Raw genomic sequence first — 23,176 nt, 5'->3', positions numbered from 1 at the left:
CAACAACCCCCCCCCCAGCTCCAGAGGCTAATGTCCCATATTTACCATGGGGCAATGTGGTCACCGTACTTTTTATGTATAGCCATTACCAACACTGCTGGAAGATTTCTTGGTAATGTTTCTTAGTAAATACATTATATCTAATTGACTGTTTTTTTCTTTACAGACGAATATTAGAAGCAGCCAGAAAAACTAATCAAACTGGACATTTTCTGTGGATTGGCTCAGACAGTTGGGGGTCAAAAATTTCACCTGTTTACCAACAGGAGGAGATTGCAGAAGGAGCAGTCACCATTCTGCCCAAAAGAGCTTCCATTGATGGTAAGCACATAAGACACATTGCAAGGCTTATATTTAGTTGATGATAGTCTCACATCTATTTCAGTAGGTATTGAATGCAATGCAGACCTCCAGGGGAATTGAGGGTACCTGGCAACTTTTGAGATTGGATTTTGAATTGGAGAGTTTACTGACTACCTGCACTGCATTTTCTTCAGTTATAGTATTTCGTGGAATCATTATCAAATAGGTTTCATCAAATAATTGTTACAGCCATTTCAAGAACATTTTTTCTAAAACAATTATTAGTAGATATTAAGAGCAAATGTAGCTATTTTTATTTTTCAAATACCAATTTATTCTTTAAAAAATCTGCATTCAGGAAGTTTATATCTCTGCACAATGGAGAAATGTATTGAATTCTTCTTATACAACCCACACAGATCTGCCAAAGATGGCTAAATATATTCTTCTGCCCCCAGTGTCATATTTTTATGTTTTTTTTTCTTCTTTGTTAAATTTAGGATTTGATAGATATTTTCGGAGCCGTACTCTTGCTAATAATCGAAGAAATGTGTGGTTTGCAGAATTTTGGGAGGAGAATTTTGGATGCAAGTTAGGATCACATGGAAAAAGAAACAGCAATATCAAGAAATGCACAGGTAACATCCTAGCATAAACTTTTTTTTTTTTTTTGAAACAAGACAGATTGGTGAGGAACTGGCTTGGTCCATTGAGTGGTTGCTTACAACATATTTAATTGTGTTCTTATACAAAGCTCTTTCCACCTCAAAATATAAATGTTGATATTTTTAACACTAATATCTTCTTGTCTATTTTGGAGAGTGCAAACCTTACCAGCGAGTTGCATTGATTACATGTTTGTTAGCCAGCCTTAGGCTATGTCTACACGAGAGAGTTTTGTTGACAAAACTCGTGGAGCAGCTACACACAAATGTATTTTGTTGACAGTCTGTCAACAAAACTTGGCACTTCCGCCAACAGCATTTTGCCTGTCTGCGATTAGGAATAGCACGTTTGTTGACAGTTTCTTTTGACAAGAAAGCCATGTACATGCTCCAGGGGGCCCTCTGTTGACAGACAGGGCTTCCCGTTCATCAGGCAGTCCTGTTTGCTGAGCTTTCAGTTGGCCGGTCTTTTGAGATAGCAGTCGGGCAGTCTGGCTGCTCTGTGTTGACAGAGTGGATTGCTCTTTTGATCTGCTTTTGTGTGAGGACATGATCTGTCAGCAGAAGTTTTGCCAGGAGATATCTTCCGACAGTAATGTCTGTCAACAGATCGCTGTAGTGTAGACGTAGCCTTACAGTTTATCTCACTTTAGGAGGACACCATATCTTTTAACCCTGTGGGACTTAGAAGATTTGAAGACTGAGCCTTTAGAGACTGCTCTACCTGCAAAGAAAAGGTGATGAATGTCAGAAAAAAAAGGAAGCTTGTTGAGAACAATGGGGTATTTACTTTATCACATCTAAATTCGATATTGGGTAAATGGCTAAATATTTGGACTGTAGTTCAGGATGGTTCTTATTTTTCACTGAACTTCTGTTCTTATATATGTGTGTGTGTATATATATGTATATATATATATGCTCATAACGAAAATGAAGACAACAGTGATGTTCTTTTTACTCTTCAAAAAGAATGAGAAGTCCTGTGGCACCTTATAGACTAACAGATTTTTTGGAGCATAAGTTTTCGTGGTCAAAGACCTGCTTTGTTAGATGCATATAGTGGAGATTCACGTAGTGGAGGCAGATCTAAATATACAGGCTCTTGAAAGCGAGGAAATAGTAATAAAGAAGAAGGCCAGAGTTGATGAGGTTAGTTCAGTCAGGGAGGATGTAGCCCTCTTCGAGCAGCTGATGTGAAGGTCTGAACACCAAGAGAGGAGAAACTGCTTTTGTAGTTGGCCAGCCATTCCCAGTCTTTGTTCAGTCCTTGATTGATGGTGTCAAGTTTGCAAATGAATTGTAGCTCTGCAGTTTCTCTTTGGAGTCTTTTTACTCTTGACACCTAAAAGCGATGAGTGAGATTACTTTTTTTTTGCTCTTGGTCTGATGCTGAAATTTTTACTCCGTTTGTATACATATATATATATGTCTGGTCTGGCTATGGTCTGAAGAAGTGGGTCTGTCCCATGAAAGCTCACCTAATAAACTATTTTGCTAGTCTTTAAAGTGCTACTTGACTGCTTTTTGTTTTGATGGTTTATATACAGTGTTTAAGAACTGAGTAAAAGGCTCTGTGGGTGAAGAAAATACTCATTCTCTGATATACTGTTTGTTAAAACTGAAAAAAAGCTTGGTGCAGTTAGTGCGTAAGTCTAATTTTAACCAGGGACTCATCTAAGGTGTCAGCTCATCACCTCTATGAATTTGAAGCACTGCAATTTGGTCTCTGAGGTGCACAGGTTACAAGCTATACATGTTTTTATAAATCCCAATCAACGCTTTGAATTGTAAATGGAGACAAACTGGGAGGCCATATAATCTCTGGAGTACAAATATAATATGCACTATCTGTAAGTTATTGCTACAGAACCTCACACTAGGAATGCTGAATGACCAGTTCATCTGGATCTGATGAATCACAGAACAGCTTTGTGATGTCTTGGAAGCCCACACTATTTCATTCTCTCTCGGTCTCCCTTGCACAATGCAAAAGAAGCATGACAGAGCAGAATCTTTTGTTACGCCCTGTAAGAGAGCCCTTGAGGCAGACAAGGCATTGCATGTTACTGTATTTTAGGTCCTCTTGGAAACTGAAAAACAGCGTCCCTGAAGCATGACTTCATCCAGGTCTTTTTAGGCCCAAAGATGTATTAACAATACCTCATGGTCAAGTGTGTTCTGATACAATGGTGGTAAACTTTAAAGTGGGTAAAAGCAGCTATTGTCCTAAACCAAGTTTTATTACAGAATCAGAATATCAAAGGAAAATGTATGTACGCAGCTTTTTTTAAAAAAATCAAACTTCAACTTTAACAATTTTAGGAGAGCTTTCACCTAGACCCCTTGTCCCTGCCTCCCCCAAATTAGGTTTTCATTTTCTTCCTTTTGAACTAATTGTGTTGATTGGTTGGGCCCCCCAGCGGTGGGAGGCACTGGTGAGAGGGAGAGGAGATGATTGGAGGGGGGCTATCAATGATGCTGAGCACACAGCTTGTATTTCTATGAGTGATCCTGCCCTGGAGCACCCACAGAGCTAGCACCTGTACCTCTAGAGTGAGTGAAACTGGATGGATTTCAAATGAGGCTTCAGATTTATAGCAGATTGGCAGAGGCTTTAGTAGCTGACCCATTACAAATCCAAGTTGTTTGATTCATGATGTTAACAGAAATGACTTCAGAGTAAAAAAGCTCAAAGAAAATCCTGACAAAGACAAACTGAATTGACTAGGTTCCTGCAGCTGGAACACTTCTGCTATTTAGGATTTTCCCTTTGCCACAATTGTGGCATGTAGAGCTGGGTGACATTTTTCAGACAAATAGTTTATTCACAAAAATACAGTTTGGGCTGATTTCAGTGCAACAAGTTTGCACACATGCACTGTATAGTCTCAGCCAAATTGTTTTGGGAGGCATCAATTCACAAAGCGAGTTAGGTACCATTCATAAAATGCAATGAAGAGGGGGAGAAGGAGATAAAATGCCCTGCACCTATAAAGTTTAGCTCCCTGGTTCAGGTACTCCATTGGACATGAGACACAGGTTTGAATCACTGCTCCAGTAACTTTAATTATTAATACGAAATAGAGCCACTGCAGCAGGAGAGATTAAGAAACCTGTTCTAGAATAGTTAATTGCTGAATGGTTCAGGCACTTCCCCCTCCCACAGAAAAGGAGGATACTGTAGAGTAGGGATTTGGAGCTGGGTGTCTTATTTCCTAGGTGAGCATCCCAATTACTGTGTTACACATACGTGACTTGTGATAGTAGCATGCCCCTGCTAGAATGTTAATTGTTAAATGGGGTGCTCCCACATAGTCCCTCCCTGTTCCTCTGAGAGGTCCTCCCTTCACCTATAGTGCTGCAGGTTGAAAGAAGGTGAATGTGTCAGCACCTTCTCCACCACCAGTTCTCCTATTTTGTGAATTAAATGCCTGGGAACAAAACCTGTTTTGTTTGACCTCAAATTAACTTTTTAAACTTTTTCCAGTGGCTGAATAGTCTCCAAAATTGTATTCACGTCAGTTTGGAAACAGTTAATCTGGATTTTTTCAGAACTGTCAGCAAACTGAAAAATCACATGTCCAGTCACAGTTAGAGAGACTAAATACTACTCAAGTGCTTCCTGCTTCCCTCAGGCCTCTAACAATATTAATGATCCATATTAATAATTGTTATCGTTTATTATAGTTTACTGTTTAATTACAATGCATTTTTATAAGTTATCTTCGTTTTCAAGGACACTTCACTGTTTTACATTTTATTATTCCTTTCTTACCTTTTAAACATTTTGGCTGCATCTGCACTACCCTTCCCTTTCAGAAGAAGCATGTAAATGCATCCAATCAAAAATGCAAATGAGGTACAGATTAAATACCTTGTGCCTCATTTGCATACTCCCATGGGATCTTGCTTCCGAAAGGGGCTGCTTTCAAAACACAAACAGCCGTGTAGACACGGTTCCTTTAAAAGTAAATCCTGCTTTTGAAAGCACCCTTCTTCCCCCCATGTTGTTCATGTTTGTCTGAAAATGATCTTCTACAAGATAATGGAGAGGCTGATACTTAAGTCAATTAATAGAGATTTAAAGCAGGGTAATAATTAACAGCCACCAGCATAGATTTAGAGAAAACACATTCTATCAAACTAACTTGATATCTTTTTTTTTATATGTACATTTTTGAAAGGCATTTGACTTGGTACCAAATGACATTTTGATTATAAACCTGGAAAGATAGAAAGTTAACATGTGACACATTAAATGGATTAAAATCTGGCTAACTGATAGATCTTAAAATGTAACTGTAAATGGGTTATCTTTGTTTAGGGCAGAGAGGTTTTGGATCCTCCTCTCAATCACGTTCTTCAAAAGGACACCTTTGTGTCTGTACACAACAATTATAGGAAGTGGAAGAGGTAATAGACCCCACATTTGAATCCTACAGTCTGGAGCTTTTCTAATTGAAATAGCTGGAAGGCTACCATTTTACAGAGAAGTCCCCAGTATTTCAAGTCTTAGAACAGACTGTGAGCAATGTGTATTGTGAGGTATCTGTTGTTGCCAGAATAATGGTAAGTGTCAGAACATTGGCAATATTGCTTAAAATCCCACCTCCTAGAGTCACATTATCACTTGAAAATCTCAGCTTTCATGTTTTAAGTAAGTTTCAAACAGCATGGTGGATAATGAATTTCAATGACCCGAATCCAGATGGCAATAAAAAGACCAAAATTTTATTATTTTTAATCTTACCATTTTAAATCCCATTCTATGATATCGGAGGACCCCGCCTTATTGCTTCTGTCTGCTGAGGCTTGGCTATAGCTCAGTGTTTGAGTGTTGGCCTCCTAAACTGATAGTTGTGAGCTCAGTTCTTGAGGGGGCCATTTAAGGATCTAGGGCAAAGAGTTAAAAAAAAAGGGGGGAGGAGGGTGCTTGGTCCTGCCAAGAGTAGAGGGGACTGGACTTGATGACCTCCTGAGGTCCCTTCCAGTTCTATGAGATGTGATGTGGTGTTTGCTCTGGTATATGATGTTGACAAGTTATAATAGCTATCCTGGGAATCATTAATGTGGACAATGCAAAGTGCAACAGCAGAGGGTAAAATCCAACCATGAAAAGTACAAAGGGCTGAGATAAAGGTTTTTGGTTAACTTACACTGATAGTTAGGCTTGATTCAGTAGTAGGGTTGGATAAAAGTTTACAAGGTTATTTCTTTAGCTGAAACCATTAGTACAAAATATTCAGAAATTTAATGTAGGTTAATGTAAAGGGCAGTATATAATGTTTCAATGGGCAGACATATAAAGCCAAATTAATACATGCCATAAAATGTTGCAATTCCGTTGAGACTGGGTCTGAATTTTTCCCTGCATATAACATAGTACTTTATCTTCGTAAACAGGTAAATTTTGTTCTTTAACACAAAACTCAACAGTAGTGTTTATTAAAAGGGTTCTTTCATGAATAACTTCTGCTGTTAGAGGAGAAGTTTCTTTCTATTTCTCTATGGTTTGCATTTTGTTTAACTGTTCCACAAACCTAATCAACCTTTAAATGCCTATAATAACTGAATGCACTGCTAAAAATAGAGATGGGAGAGAAGATTCCAGAAGCACATAGAAACCTGTGCAAATTAGGCAAATCTGAGTTTGTTCTATCAAACTGGGTTATTTGTTTCACTGAAAATTCAAAGTGCAGTAGAAGAAATTTTAAATCTATTTAGTGCACAGTTGTCAACTTTAGACATGCATTAGTTAAATCCTCCTTGCTCTTAACGAATTTCTTTTTGAATGAAATTGTGACCTGAAAATATTAATGGAAAGGAAATGGATTTTCTCATTGGTATCACAGTCCTGACCTGTGATCTGAGAAATTTATAAGGACAAATTAGAAAGTTCACAAACAGGATGTAAACCTTCTTACGACACAGTTGCTGCCTATTGAACTTGGGTAATAGTCCCAATCCTATTTAATGTACCTTTCTTAAATATGCTTTGTGATGGAATGCAAAGCACCCAGAACGTGAAAAGCACTATATAGTTGCTCAATGAGGACTAAATTGTGTGTAACTTGTGCAATGGCCTTGCTCAAGAGTCATTGTGGCTCAGGAGGTTCTTCCTCTCAGCTCTCTGGCCTACAGAAGGATGAAACACAGGCTTCCCTGCTTTGCCTGACTCAGCCTGATGTGCCTGATATAATTATTTTTTGTATCTGCCCATACTTCTCCTCCTCCTCTGTCATTCTCTTGGGGATTATGTTTGACGTTCAGATTAGGAGTTCTTTGTAGAGAGGATCTCCCTTTCTGTATTCCTCTGCAAGATGGCTATTGCACTTCTGTGTGCTGTGATGTAATACTAAATAATAGTTGTCGTATCTCTAACAAGTGCTTTTTTGTACCAGTAACTCGGCAGCTCCAGCCATGGGATTGGCTTGGGGAGGGGAGGGGGAGGAGGGAGGTCTGGCCAAGTACTGGATCCTCAGAAAAGGCACTGGCTATAACAGTGTTACAATCAGCAGGATTTTGGGGAGGGGGGGGCGTTATGTGGGCTATCTGTCAGATATATCTGAACTGCCTACTACTATTGTGATATTATCTCAGACTTTTTTAAAAAATAGGTGTTAGACAGAGGCACTTAAAGTGCAGAGGTCCCAGGCTGCCTAATGAAACACTAAATTGAACAACTAATATAAAATGTGTGATTAAGTAATGTATAGAGCTGGAGAGCATTTAGCTTTGCCTTTTCAACAACAGATTATGTCCCTGGTGCCCTTGCCAACCCTTCTGATAGTCTAATTACAGTCTAAACTGTTCGGTGCATTATATTTTGGGTCATAAATTCACCAGGTTGGCAGATGTTGCCTGGCTTCCAATTTGAAAAGCCTGATCAGTAAACTCTAGATGAAAAGTTGCTGTCCAGCAGTGGAGACTGACATTTAAGAGCATGGTGTTCTTTAAAATACAAAAAAAAAAAAAAAAAAAGGATTGAATTTCGGATTCCCCTCTGCCCCATTTCAGATCAAACTGTTTTTAACTCACATTCTTTTGTCAGAGTGGGAGTTCAACAGTGAAATTCAGATGCATAAGTTTTTGCTCTCCATCTTCTGTAAAAGCCTGAGTAGAACAAAATATGTCGAAATATGTCACATTAAATGAGAACATACTTGTTCCACAGTAAGGCATACTTGACACCAGTCACAAACAGTACACCATCAAATCCTCTGCTCTGGGTACCAAATCCTGAGCATGACTGAGCAAACCTTACACATGTTCAGTAGTATTAAATACCAGGGACAGCTGGCGTGATTTAAGCACCACATGCTGCCCTGAGAAAGATTGAACATTTACAGCTTCCAGTGACATCACCTCTCAGTATTCAGCCAACACTTTACTGACCTCCTTTTCTGGCACTCTAGTGCACGGGGCTATTTGGAAAAAGGTGGCTTAGTCTGAATCCTATATATATTAATTGTAAGGCAGTACAATTGTAAGGCAGTACAGTGTTCAAGCCTGAGGTTTAGCTGCAAATGATAATGTTTAAAAAAGGTGCTTATTCTAATATGTTAAAACAAAGTGTTGCTGTTTGTCCCTGGGCAATCTGTGTTAAGGACCTGAGAAGTGTTGTAATTTAGACACATCTCACAGTGACTCCCTTAGTTATCCTGGTTCTAGGGTGCAAGTAGTAAATTGCTCCCTCACTTCTAGCATACTGTCAGGTGCTCTAATTGAAGGGAAGGGCCCTCTGCCCCAAACCATTCCCAACCATCTTCATGCGCTTTCTACTCTCCTCACTGAAATAACTGCAATTTACTCCTGCGTGCCTGGACCCAAGGTTCAAATAGTCCACACAGGGTATGTCTAGACTGCAGTAAAGCACCTTTGACTGGCCTGTCAGATGACTCAGGTTCATGGGTCTGGGGCTGAGGGGCCATAAAATTTCAGTGTAGGTCTTGAGGCCCGGATTCTAGTATGAACCTGGACATCTGTGCTGCAATATTATCTCCCTACAACCTGAGCCTCTGTGAGCCGGAATCAGCTGCCCTGGGCTAGCCAAGGTGTGTTTTTGCAGAGCAGACATACTGTTATCCCAGAATTTGACATTTTTGCATATACCTCAGAATTTGAAAGTACTGTAGTCTGCCATTTTGTATGTTCAGCCATTGCCAGCTGAAAACCCAAACATCACGTAACTAGGGAAATCTTAGGACTTTGAGAGACAAGATGACATGAGGGCTTAAGGATTGCCAGGCTTTTAGCCATATAGGGGCTCCACCTCTGCTCTCCCAGAAAGGGTAGAGTCTTGAGTGGAAGGGACAAGACTGCTGCTAGTCTGTCTGCCACCAGTCCTTCCATGATAACCCTGGCTCTGGAGCATGGTGTGCAGGGCTCTGGCAGTGATTTAAGGGGCCCAGAGCTCTTGCCATCAATGCTGCTGCAGTGGTGACTGGAAGCCCCAGTTCCTTTTGACTCATTAGCTTCCTTTCCCCCCTCAACTTGCAACTGTTGGCAGGCCCAGAGAGTTGCATACTTGCAGTTTATAAATTAGAATAGAAGGATGGGTCAGAAAGTTAGCAAGTATTAAAGACAGTGTGTGAAGAGATGACTTGATTTTAAGTGTCCCTGACATGTTATGACTAGAAAGCTTTGATGTTTAGCCATAAGTAGTTTTGCTAAAATCAGGAGAATCAGGGATCCAATTGGTGGCTAAATTATAGGTTGTGTTCTTAGTTTCAATTTATCTATAAAAGGTTAGGTGAGAGAATATCCTTTGGACCAGCCTGAGAAAACTGTCTTTGGACAAGAATTTGACAGCTAATTCCCCAGTGACTAGTCAGAAAACAGGACCTCCAGAAACCTTCATGCCGATCCCAAAGAACCATTTCTTAACTTTGGGAAACTATAAAAATTTTGAAATTCTCTAACACAACTGTAATAGCAGGTGTGTGCATGTGCACTTGAGCTCTAATAAGAACACACTTTTTGATGAAAGCACGTCTGTTTATCAATTATTTATGAGGCAGAAGAGCTATGTCCCCTATTGATTTGCTCCTGATGCTGTCTGGAAAAAAAAAAGAAAAAACAACAACCTAAATTACCACTGCTTTGGGTTCTGAGAAACCCAAGGCAACAACATATGTACATCTAAGGAGACTTCTTACTTTTTATTTGTCATATGTGGAGATATGTAGTTACGTGAGCAGAACTGGTAAAGTGTTATAATATTTAGTTATATATTTATATGCAGTTGGCTGAACAGCCTGCATTGACCCAGGGCTAAGGTGGGGTGGGGGGCAGCTTTGTGACCTGAAAGGGGTGGGGGTAAGGGCAGTCAGCCCTCACTACCGCTCAGACTACAGTGCTGGGACCTCCAGCTTCCTTAGAGATGCGTGGAGCAGCAGAACAGCACTGCTGTGGCATTTCAAAGGGGCCCAGAGCTCCGGCCAGCACCATGGCTGAATCTCTGGCCCCATTAAAACATGTATGAGAGGAAGGGACCTTATTCATCTGGTCCCATCCCCTGCACTGAGGAGGAATAAGTATTATCTAGACCGTTCATTAGAGGTGTTTATCAAACCTGTTCGTAAAACACACAGTGATGGCAATTCAAAAACCTCCCTAGATAATTTGTTCCAGTGCTTAACCACTCTTAGAGTTAGGAAGTTTTTCCTGATGTCTAATCTAAACCTCCCTACCTGCAATTGAATCCCATTCCATCTTGTCCTGTTGTCAGTGGTTAAAGAGGATAATGTGTCACCCTCCTCTTTGTAGCAAGCTTTTATGTACATGAAGACACCATTTCCTCAGTTTTCTCGTCACCACACTAACTCATTTTTTCAAACTCTCTTCATGGATCATGTTTGTAAGACCTTTAATAATTTTTGTTCTCCTCCTTTGGACTTTCTATGATTTATCTACATGTGCCCTGAGGTGTGGTGCTCAGAACTGCACACAGTATTTCAGCAGAGTCCTTATTGTTGGAGAATAGTGTAAAACAATTATTTCTCATGTCTTTCTTACAAAACTCCCACTATTACACCCCAGAGGGATGTTTTTTTGCTACTGTCAAATTATTGACTGATATTTAATTTGTGATCCATTATGACTCCCAGATCCTTTTCTGCCGTACTCATTCTTAAGCAGTTATTTCCCATTTTGTATTTGTGCAGAAGACTCTTCCTCCATATAGAGCTTTGCATTTGTCCTTATTGAATTTATTAGTATTTATTTTAGGTAATTTATCCAGTTTGTCCAGTTCATTTTGAATTCTAATTCTGCCTTCCAAAGTGTTTGCAACCCCTCCAAGCTTGTTATTATCCACAGACCTTATCAGTGTCATTATCCAAATCACTTATGAAATTATATAAAAAAAAATAAGTAGACCCCGGACATATCCCTTTGGGATCTCACTCAATACACTCTTCCAACTTGAATGGGAACTGATTTTCAGACCAGTTGTTCACCCACCTTTTAGTAGATCCATCTAAACTATTTTCCCTATTTTTTGTTTCTGATATAGTCATGTGAAACGGTATCACAACTCTAAAAGTAAGACATGCTACCATGCTGCGGAACATGAGACGGTGTTGGAATTTGGCCCTTAATGGTTCACCAGTAAATTATTCTTCAATATTTCAAAAATTGTTCAGAATACTATCTGAATCAAATACTTGGAACAGGCAAAATATTAAGCTCTTAAATTACTTAGCAACTGAGACATGATAGAAGAGTGTCAGTAGAAAAGCTCACATTGGAAGTTTCTGCATGCCCTCAAGTCAGAGTCCACGGAAAATAAAAAGACATTCCAGTAGCACTTTAAAGAATAATAAAATAATTCATTAGGTGGTGAGCTTTCGTGGGACAGACCCACTCCTTGGGTCTGTCCCACGAAAGCTCACCACCTAATGAATTATTTTGTTATTCTTTAAAGTGGTACTGGACTGCCTTTTTGTTTTGATAGAATATAGACTAACACGGCTATTTCTCTGTTACTATTCCATGGAAGAGGTGTGAGATGTCAACTCATTACACAAATTCTATGTAAAACAAACAGTCCTGTAGCATGCTTAAAACTAACAAAACTTTATTGACTAGCTTTCATCGGTAAGACTCACTTCATCAGATTTTTCAGGTCTTATTCATGAAAGCTCATTACCTAATAAATAAATTGGTTAGTTTTTAAGGTGCTACAGGATGGTTTGTTTTTTGTGAAGCTTCAGACTAACACAGTGACCCCTCTGAAATTCTATGGACTTAGATTTAGGGTGTCCACAGTGGAACTTGCAACCCCATGGCTACGTCTACACGTGAACACTACATCGAAATAGGCTATTTCGATGAATAAAGTCTACACGTCCTCCAGGGCTGGCAATGTCCATGTTCAACATCGACGTTGCGCAGCACCACATCGAAATAGGCGCTGCGAGGGAACGTCTACACGCCACAGTAGCACACATCGAAATAAGGGTGCCAGGCACAGCTGCAGACAGGGTCACAGGGCGGACTCAACAGCAAGCCGCTCCCTTAAAGGGCCCCTCCCAGACACAGTTGCACTAAACAACACAAGATCCACAGAGCCAACAACTGGTTGCAGACCCTGTGCATGCGGCATGGATCCCCAGCTGCAGCAGCAGCAGCCAGAAGCCCTGGGCTAAGGGCTGCTGCACACAGTGACCATAGAGCCCCGCCGGGGCTGGAGAGACAGCGTCTCTCAACCCCTCAGCTGATGGCCGCCATGGAGGACCCCGCAATTTCGATGTTGTGGAACGCGCAAAGACTACATGGTCCCTTCTTCGACGTTGAACGTCGAAGTAGGGCGCTATTCCCATCCCCTCATGGGGTTAGCGGCTTCGATGTCTCGCCGCTTAACGTCGATGTTAACATCGAAATAGCGCCCAACACGTGTAGCCGTGACGGGCGCTATTTCGAAGTTAGTGCCGCTACTTTGAAGTAGCGTGCACGTGTAGACACGGCTCATGTGTAGCAATGCAATTATAGCAGTTCAAGACCTGATTCACCAACTTCTTTTCAACTTATGAGTTAGGATATAATTCATTTCCCAACCTAAGTTTTGTATGAAGATGTGTTTAGCCAAAATACTTTTTTACTTCATTAGCTATGTGGTCACTATTTTCCAACAAATCATTAAGATTTATAATATTACTAACTTTGCCAAACTTTTTCATAATATGGGCTGCAATTTCCTGTAGAGATTGTCTTAACACCATCCCCTGCCATTCATGGTTATATGTAGCGGGCTCTCTCCTGATCCTCTTGTGATCATATAACGTCCCCATGAGAACTACAATAATTGCCTCAGTGGAAAAGTAATGTCAGTAAAAATACTTTAGCTTCTTTTAATGCAATTGAACAGCTGACAACAAGGAGAAGAATCAGCAACATGTGACACTAGAGAGTTTGAGAATATTGGATTTAGATAATGCCAAAAATGGTTTGGTATGTAATATTTTGGAGGAATACCCCCAAACTCTGTTCCCTGTGGAAGTAAATTTTCAAATGTTAATTTGGACTCCTGCATTTATTATAATATTGACAGATTTTAAAAGGATGGATTTTTGTATTCCCAGCAGTGGTCACTTTTTCCAGTGGTGACATAAACCCAGGAGGCAAACAAAATAAGACTTTTAAGATGTTGATATGCCTGTGTAATGTATGCAGTCTGGCACTTAGATAAGGACAGCTTATGTTCTGACCTCATATGGTTCATATCTTGCAAAGACTAACCCACTTGCAGATTTATTAAAGTGCCATTGTAAGATGGTAATGTGCTTACATCATTAATAACTTCAGCAGCGCTCTAATAAACAATAGCTGGCTTATGTCATTCAGTTTTACAACTGCAGCTTCTCTTAAAGTGGAGGTAAGTCAAGCAAAGTGTAACTGGGTTTGTTCCTTTCCCAGGGTGAAATTCCCCACTTCATGTGGAAAGGCCTGTGCAGACCTACACACTGGTTAAGTCCCACTGAGCCCTCAAAACAGGTTTTAAATGGGATGTCAGCATTCCATAGGTTACTGGCCTATAAAAACTTGACAGCGAGTGTGCTGAGACCATTGCTTGTCATGCTGATTCGTATTGCCTCATATTCCCTTTTACTTCCATGTATGTTGTGTGTAGCCAGCTGTTGTGTCTTGTCTTACACCTCAGACTGTAGGTAAGCCCACTGGGAAAGGGACCCTGTGTTTGTACTATGCCTAGCACAATGGGGTCCATGACTGGAGCTCTGAGGTGCTACCGCAGTTCAAATAAATGACAATAATGGGTTGACCATCTATAAAGGTGCCTTTAAAATCTATTTTAGAGGTCAAATGGGAGTTTAGTGATGCATAGAGAGGCCATGAGAGAGTGGTGTGTTTCACTCTCACAGGCCTGCCAACAGTGGAGGGGAGGGGACACTTTTCCCAGGGCCAGGTGATTTAATGGGGCTCAAGACTCTGGCTACTTTTGTAGCAGCAGCAGCACCCATAACCCTGAGCCCTTTAAATTGCCACCAGAGCACTGTGCCTCTTAGGACTGCATAGGAAGGTAGGGTGCCATGAGGCATAGTGCAGACAGCCCAGGGGTGGGCCATCACAGTCCAGAAGCTGGTGAGGGCTGGCTGCTATTGGCCCCCACCCTTCTTCTGTAAGCATGGGACCACCCCACCACACACACCTTTCCCAGGAGCCCAGAGTGGCTGTCAGCTCCCCCCACTCTCATTGCTCAATTTTGGCTCTTGATTATTATCCAGCTAGGTCACTCTGCATTCACCCCTTTGTGAGAATGGGGTGGGTCTCACTGTCCAACAGTCCGATCACTTCCTCATTGGCAAGTGGTGGTGTTGGTGTTGTAACAGGGTGCGGTCACAGAACGCCCCTTCAGATGTTCCCTGGTGTGCTGATCATGCCACTGATGCCCATCTTCTTGCTCTCTGAGGCTCCTCATTGCCCTGTCTTGCTGAGCCAGACCTGGTCTTCCCCAGCCAAATCACAAAGTTACTGTCACCTGCAGAGCAATGTTTAACCACAGCTCTGAGCTGTGCAGTTCTAGGGCACAGCACCCAGGAAATCCACCCCCAGAAGGGATCAAACCCCCAAATAAATCCATATCTCTGTGCAAATGATTTTTACAGGGAGAACTCTTCAGGTGAGCCCCCTTTATCAATGAAAGGGAGTTTTGCACAGTGGTAGCCATCCCCAGGTGATAGCAATTTACACTGGGCTTGATTCCAAACAAGAGATTTTATTAACCAAAACAGTAGGATTTAAGTGGTTATAGATAAGAACAGGCAAATCAAAGTGAATTACCAAATCAAACAAAAGAGAAAATACATAGCTAATTCTGTTCCCCTAAGAATCTATGTACTTGTGAGTTCTTGCCCTAAACAATTGCCTTTCTATCACATGAAATGTTCAAGTCAGGAATGATCTGACCCTGATTTGGGGTTCTCTAGTAAACTGTATACCCTTTCTGTTTCTCCATAGTGTGTGACAGGCAATTTCCAAGGCAGGCTGAAGACAAAAGATGGAGGAACCTCAGGGCCCTCTTTATACCTTTTCTCTTTGGAGGGAATTCATGTGTTCTCTTTGGCTATGGTTACACTAGCGAGTTTTGATGACAAAACCCCAATTTTGTTGACAAAACTGGTGGAACATCAAGACACAAAGTGTGTTTTGTCTACAGTATGTCGACTAAAGTTGGCACTTCCACTAACAACCTTCTGCCTGTCCCAGATGAGGATGAATGCCTTTTGTCAACAGGTTTTGTCGACAAAAGAGTTGTGTGGATGTTCTGGGGGGCCGGGGGGGGGGAGGTTGCATCTTTTGACAGACAGGGCTTTCAGTTCACTGGGCAGCCCTGTTTTCTAAGCTTCCCATGTGCCATTCTGTCAAGAGAGGGCCGGGCAGTCAGGCCACTCTCTGCTGACAGAGTGCATCACTCTTCCAATCCGCTTTTGTGTGTGGCTGCACTCTGTTCAAGCGTTCTATGATTCTATGATCTGTTGGTAAAAGAACTCAGCATGGCACAGATTATTCAACAGATTCTTGGAATGCACTGGAAACAATTTTTGTGTTTCAGAAGGTGGAGAAAGCTACTGGAGGGGCAAGCTATTTTAGACTGGATTTTAACAAATAGGGAAGAACTGGCTAAGAATTTGAAAGTGGCAGGCAGCTTGGGTGAAAGTCGTCACAAAATGATGTTAGGAACAAAATGAGTTCCTGATTCTAAGGAGTAGTAGAAGGCAGAACAGTAAAAGACAATGGATTTCAAAAAGCAGATTTTAGTAAGCTCACAGAGTATATTTTGGGCCTGCACCCTTCTCTGAGTCTCAGCCTAGGACCTTTTGTATAGCAGCGTCTTGCTGTGACTCTTTAACTTCTCCCAGTGCTGCTTTATCTCCCTAGGCTAACCCATCCCCATCCCAGCTCCTTCCTTGCCCTTACCTCAGTCCCAGCAACCAGGCAGGAGCTGCCTCTTGTTTCCAGCAGTTGCTCTGTCTAAGGTACAGCAGGTCTCCAAGCTTGCTATAGACACAGTCCTTACTCCTTAAGCTCTCCCTGCCTCTGTTCTGCAGTACAACTCTTCTTAAATGGGTCTGCTGACACTGCCTTGTCTAATTTTCCTTCTCTGGTAGGCTGCGCTCCATGCAGCTTACCTATACCACTTGGAGGACTCATATCTACTGCACCTTTCTGGGGAAGAATACGATGGGACCCTTGGACCTTCCTTAACCCTTCCATTAGGTTAGGAGGTGAACACCCCATCATACCCTTAAGCTAGCCATGAAGCTGTGTGTGACTGCACTGCTCTTTATTTGGGCTAATAGTCACATGTCACAACTGGGCCTTCTACCACCAAAAAAAAAAATACCCTGTGAATTTTGTATGATGGTTCAGATTACCTTTCATTTTATCTGAACTGGTTAATCAATATCTAAATGAAATCTTTGTTATAGTTATGTATTTAATGGTTGCTGATGCTGTGGACATAACTCTAGCCCAAGGAATTTATAATCTACTTCGTGCCTATTGATGGCCAGATCCTTAGATGGTTTTAATTTGATTTGTCTCTATGACATCACTGAATCATTGGCCATTTTTTTATAGGAACATAGCTGTTTAATTTAGTCAGTGAGGTCTTCCAAATAAGGAAGTGAGTGTATTGAGGAGAATCATGTCAGGGAAGTGACAGCAATACACATAAATTAATACATGAATGGTTATTTAGATCCAGTTATTTCTGTAACAAAAGGAGGCTAGGATACTCTGGGCACGTTTTTATTTATTACCAAAAATTGCTGCATCAGTGCCTTTCTTCTTATCTCAGTTCTATTAACCCCAGGAAAAAATAGCACAGGAAAACTATGATTAATTGTGGCTGAATCACAAAGATGACTTACATCATCAGAGAGGGACTGTATTGTCACTTCAGTGCGTCCCTTTACATAAAAATGGTATTTTCTGAATCTACTGTAGCTTTTACTGAGACTTGTATTAGAGAAACATGATTTTCTAGATTTATTTTTAATTCTTAGTGCAACCTAAGGTATAATTGTATAGGAGATCCCTCTGTCTTCTCTCTTCATTTTGTAAACACACAAAATTGGGTTTTTGGTATTAGCCAAACCCAGCTCTTCACACCGAAGGAGAGCCAGTTGCAACATACCCTGTGGAAAATAAGAGATCACTCTTGAGTAGTTAAGTGAACAATGAAGTTTTCATGCTGTTCAACAGACAAGGTCACACAATTCGAATAATTGTTCCCATGCCATGCAATGGATATATTTATGCAATTCACATAATCCATCTGTTACCCAATGTAAGAATTTATTCAGTTGAATGGGCAATTTTCATTACATCTGGCTTTTCAGTGGAAGTAGAGTATCCAGTGTTTGACAGGGCTGAGTTCTGCCTTCAAAGTTTTAAGTAGAGAGAAAATCATTGTCAGACCGATGTGGGCTTTGCTACTTTAAGAAAGGATGGTTTGGAAGTAAGCACATGTGAAATTTATGCACCATAGTCATACATTTGTTCCACTGTAACTTCAGTTATTGGATTATTAAGAGGCAGGCATTCCCTCAAGATTACAAAGTGACAACAGATTTATGGAGTGCTACTAAAAGAGATGTCCAGAATGGAAATATTTTAGGGCATGATATTTATTAAAGTAATTACTTGTACCAGTGGAGTTTGATAGATTCATGGGACCATGCATTATGGAGTGCTGCTCATTACTTTTTTGTGTTTGCATGTCAGAAAGAGGATATTTCACTTTCAAAGTAAGGTGTGTCTAGTTCCCTCCAGAGGCTATCTTCCTTATCACTTCTTCCCCACTGAGTGTAGGGGTTGATTAAAATATATGTAATCTATGCCTGCTCAGTGTGGTGCTCTGTCTCCCTCTTGTGACACTTAGAGAATGGTAAGTCTGCTACAACATCGGCTAAGGACATGGCTTTTATTTCATGCGATAGAGACTCACACACAAGCTTCAGCGGCCCCAGGTTCAATTCTACAAAAACTGAAGGTGGTCAGTGTTACAAATACACAGACTCAATCCCTATCTCTTGTGCTTCCAGATGGAGAGTAATGAACAGTTTTCATGTTGAGTCAGACTCTTATAATGTCCTTTGTCTCTTCCCTTAGGCCATGTTAGTTAGATTTGTTAATTTTCTGAAGTGGTTTGAAAGTGCATAGCATCAGATAAATGCTATTTCTTATTAAGACATGAGGTGGCCTGAGAGAGCACCATTGACTTACCAGCACATGCCTGGTCAATTTTGTCATGCTACCTCTTGCACACTGCAGTGACAAGCCTCTTCAACCTCAGGGGCTGGGTCTTTCCTGGACTGAGAAGTGTTATATCCCTAGCCACACTGAATTACCATTAGTCTAAGATGAAGGAGTTGATGTTAAAAATTGAGTTCTACAGTGACAAAGCTGATAGGATAGTTTAATGTGTGCCAGAATTTAACTGAGAATCTGAAGTTACCTGTGTGAACATATCCTTTTGGAGATATTGGCTAAGTTTTGGAAAGGTTTGTCATGTTGTCACATCTTGAAATTCCTACTGTTGAGCAGTGTTGGAATAGAAATAGCCAAATTCTCTGAGGAAAATTCTTCTTGTGCTGTTCAGCCCAGTGAGCAGCTGGGACAGTTAACCTCCTAGAGGCTGATAAGGGGATAGAATCTGTGAAAACAGGTTGTGGGAAGAAGAGACGCATGACCTGGGATTAAAGATGAGGGATGCTGCTTACTCCTCTTCCCCTGACTATCAAGGAGTAAAGGGAAAGTACACAGCTTGTGTGCATGCCTCTCATTCCTGGCTGGTGAGGGAGGAGACAGAGGAGTAATTCATGCAAGCCATATACTGTCCTCTCACTCCATGATAGTCAGGGTAAGAAGAGACAGCCGTGTCCTGGTACACACAGATGCTGCCCGCTTAGCCCTCCGAAAATGGCGCCTTTGCCCTCCCCCTCCCCATAACTTCCTTTTCTTCTCCTTTTCTCCATCACTACCTTTTTCTTTAGAGCTGATTGAGATGTTGCTCTTTAGTGCCCCTCTGACAGGCACTTTGGCCCTTGGGCTACATCTGCTCTAGCACATTCCATATAAATTATATACCTTGGTCACAATGTAATTCCAAGTGCAATAATGCACGGTTGAAATTAAAATATTGCGCCAATTTTATTTGTATCTATTATCTGAGGAATCAGCCTCCTAGATGGATCTAGAAAGCTGCATATTTTTGCCTATTTCCACTTACAGATGTGCAGCTAATGTATGGGGTGTGTTTGATCAGCTGAGACTCATTCTCCTTTGCAGCTTGACTGTGTGACTACTTCCTATTAACTCTGCCAGCATATTTAGAATTGCAAATTTGATTTTTTGTACAACAGCTCAATATTAAAATTTATTAATAAATACTTTTAACAATAATACTAGTGTTTATGCAGGCTGTCGCAAACATTCAGGGTGTAGGGTAATAGTCCCATGGACTTGGCAAGAACTCACATAGGAATATGCTTAATTGTTATGCTGTGCTAAATTCCTTGTGGAATGCTGAGTGCATTAGAATCCATGGTGACAGTGCTTGCGTACAATACCTTATTATTGAGATGCTGACAACAGGAGTCCATTTAAAAAGAACCAAATGTCAGGGTTCTAAGAGTAGCAGGTGGCACCATTGGTGCCTGAAGTAAACCCAAAAACAGCATTTCTGTTTAAAAACATAGACAAAATGAAGCTTTTAGTAGTGTTTGTTGTAGTTGGGGTTTTTCTTTTTCTCTTTCTTTCTTTCTTTCTTTCTTTCTGTACAGGCTCCAAAAATGAGTAGATAATTGTTTATCATTCCATCCAACAGAAATATAATTTTTAACTTCAGATGAATATTAACACCAAAACTTCTTGCTTACAGTATCAAATTTTGTGTGTTTGAGTCCAGCTAGGGCAGAAAAAATACATTCAATTCTATGGTCCTTGGAGTAGGGATGGTGTGACCAGACATCCAGGTATGATCGAGACCATCATGTTATTATGGGCTTTGTCTAATATATGTGAATATACACCCCTTCCCCTTAAAAAGTTGTCATGATTTTCACACTTGCTATCTGATTACTCTAACTAGGAACGTGTTTCCCTGTGTTTGGAAGGCACCTTCCTTTGACTTCAATAGGAGTTAAGCATCTAACTGGCTTAGGTACTTTGGAAAATCCTACTAGATCCTACCTTTATTTTATGTGTCTAAACACCTGTAAAAATCTGGCCTAAAGTCACTTCTGAAAATGGAATTTAGGCTCTTTTGAAAATTTTATCTATCAATTGGTTCTTGGACTAAAACAAAATAACAGGATACCATCTCTCTCAGTATGTATAGTGCAGGTGCTTACATATTTTCAGTGTAGCCAAATTTCATATTTTAAACAGATCCATGAATTAATAGTAAATAATAATTATGATTCCTAATCTCCCACTCCCATGTCTTATTAAGACAATGTTTACTATGGGTGATATTTTAGGGGGTGGGATTTTATCCCTAGTTTTGCCCTGGTTATTTTCCTTAAAATTTGGAGGGATGACTTAAAGAGACTGACCTCATGATTTAGCATGAAATTAAACAATTCTTTCCTAACATTGAACTCTGTTGCTTCCCATCAGGATTTTATAGATTTGATACTTACATTTTCTGTAGTTCAGGCCATAAAATGTTCTGTGTCAAAGATCTTTTACACAGAAAGATTGTAAATGAACAAAGGAAGTTCCCACCTAAAAATTTCTGTCCTTTTTTCATTTGGAAATATTTCATGATTATCTTGTTTTGTTACACAACTGCTCATAGTCCCCTCAGAAGCATCTCTGCATATGCTGTCTCATCCATCACCATTATATCTGGCACAGGGAAAGCAGAAGAGATCAGTAAGAAGTTTGAGGCCTAAGGAGAAGCACTAACTGGAAGAGAAATGGAAGATTCTTTGACAATGTGTACATGTTTCTTAGACATACCTGGGAGTTGTTTTAGTTTAATGTACTCTATCTCATGAAATGAAAGACAGAGCTGGTGGCCACCTTGTTCTTTATGTACTCATATTTGCTGGGTTTGGAAAAAATTGGTATCTTCCAATAGTAACTCTATTAATAAAGGAGGATGGTACATTAGTACTCACTACTGACCACATAGTTAATTTGAGAGTCTCAAGTAAGGAAAGGCCCACGACTGAGTGATGTAAAAGCTGAGTCAATTTTCAGGCTAGAGTGTGGTCACTAGGACACAGACTAGAAGGCTGTAGTACACAACATAGATTAGATACACTATGCATCCAGTAAAGCCTGGGTAATCAGACTTTGTGGGGCAAATTGCACCAGGGCCAGGGCATGGAGCTGCAGCTGGTTTTTCATCTCATTCCCACAGCTAGGTAAGCAGGCACCTCATTCACTGGCCTTGAGTGTAAGGGCAATTGGAACTATATAGTTGCAGAAGCAGTGGTCTTGCTCTCCTCAGCTTATTCTCCACATAATGGCTATGTCTACACTGCAGAGATCTTTCCAAAGAAGCTCTCCCAGAAGATCTCTTCTGAAAGAATTTCTTTTGAAAGAGTGTGTCCACACACAGAAAAGGGGATCAAAAGAGTGATCTGCTTTTTCATAAGATTGAGCCAGGGATCAAAGATGAAGATTGTGCTTTCAAATGAAGGGCCCTGCGGAGCGTCTACACACATTTTCTTTAAAAAGAAGCTTTCAAAAGGGGTCGCTCTTCCTGAAATGGGAAAAGAAGAGTGATTTCAAAAGGAGCACCACATTCTTTCAATTTACTTTCCAAAGAATGCTTTTTGTATGTAGATGTTCCAAGGGCTCTTTCAAAAGAGCCCTGTTCTTTTGAAAAATCTTTTGAAAGAACCTGCTAGTGTAGATGCAGCCATAGGCATATATGTGACTAGCATGGAGGGGTTCAGAGGGCTCCCCCTTGTGTGCTGCCATCCCACAGATCTGCGCCTTGGAGATTTATTGTCACTTGGACACTGTACCGCTCGGTCCCTTAGAAAACTGAGAGATAGATAGGTAGACAGAGAGAGAAGCAGTGTAGAGGACTTTAAATGTGATATCACACCTCTATAAACCTCACCAGTATGACTGCATAAATAATTACTGCAAACCAAAGTTTCATTTTCGTGCACTGTAGTCTTCTTAATCTTCTTACACATGAATATTCATCAAAAAGGATATATACCCTCTATATTAACTTTCGAAGCTCAGTCTCTGAAATTGCTCAGATAAGCTGGTGTCTAGTACATAAATAAGACTTGTAATTCCATTGGTAATATAAAATTAATGAGCTTTCTTACATTATGAAAATTTAAAGAAAAATTGTAAAACACCTATTAGATCAACTTTTATTCCCTTTCATTTGTAATATAAAAATAGAGTGTTTTTTTAAGACAAATTGCTTATGGGAGAGAGTCTGTGAACAGGAATTTTTGAAGTATTTCCTAAAGGAAACCAGTTTTTTCAGAAATTAATTGCAAAAAAAAGCAGAAAAGGGCATTTAGTAAAATTAATGTATACCAGATGAGAACATATTGTACATTTGGAAAACACACAGTGAACAGCGGATGCACCCAACCCTCCTCCAAAAAAAGATTAAGTCACTAAACTAAGCAAGAAGAAAATATATTAAAAACAGCTTTTCCAAAAATAATAAGTTACTCATCTCTATAATC

The 23,176-nt window shown here is 40.4% G+C and overlaps 1 protein-coding gene across 1 annotated transcript in view; it reads left to right on the top strand.

Moving 5' to 3' along the window:
- The window catches only part of GRM8 (glutamate metabotropic receptor 8), a 531,151-nt gene that overhangs the window by 250,331 nt on the left and 257,644 nt on the right, over positions 1–23,176 (top strand). Inside the window, exons 4-5 of the mRNA XM_074984122.1 lie at positions 167–321; positions 804–941. Of these exons, the coding sequence (XP_074840223.1) occupies positions 167–321; positions 804–941 (293 nt within the window). The remainder of the gene's footprint in view (positions 1–166; positions 322–803; positions 942–23,176) is intronic.

Source organism: Carettochelys insculpta, chromosome 1 (genome assembly GCF_033958435.1).
Source record: "Carettochelys insculpta isolate YL-2023 chromosome 1, ASM3395843v1, whole genome shotgun sequence".
Lineage (NCBI taxonomy): Eukaryota > Metazoa > Chordata > Testudines > Carettochelyidae > Carettochelys > Carettochelys insculpta.
Note: the sequence above shows the minus strand (reverse complement) of the source record. Positions and strands in the feature narration are given on the sequence as shown.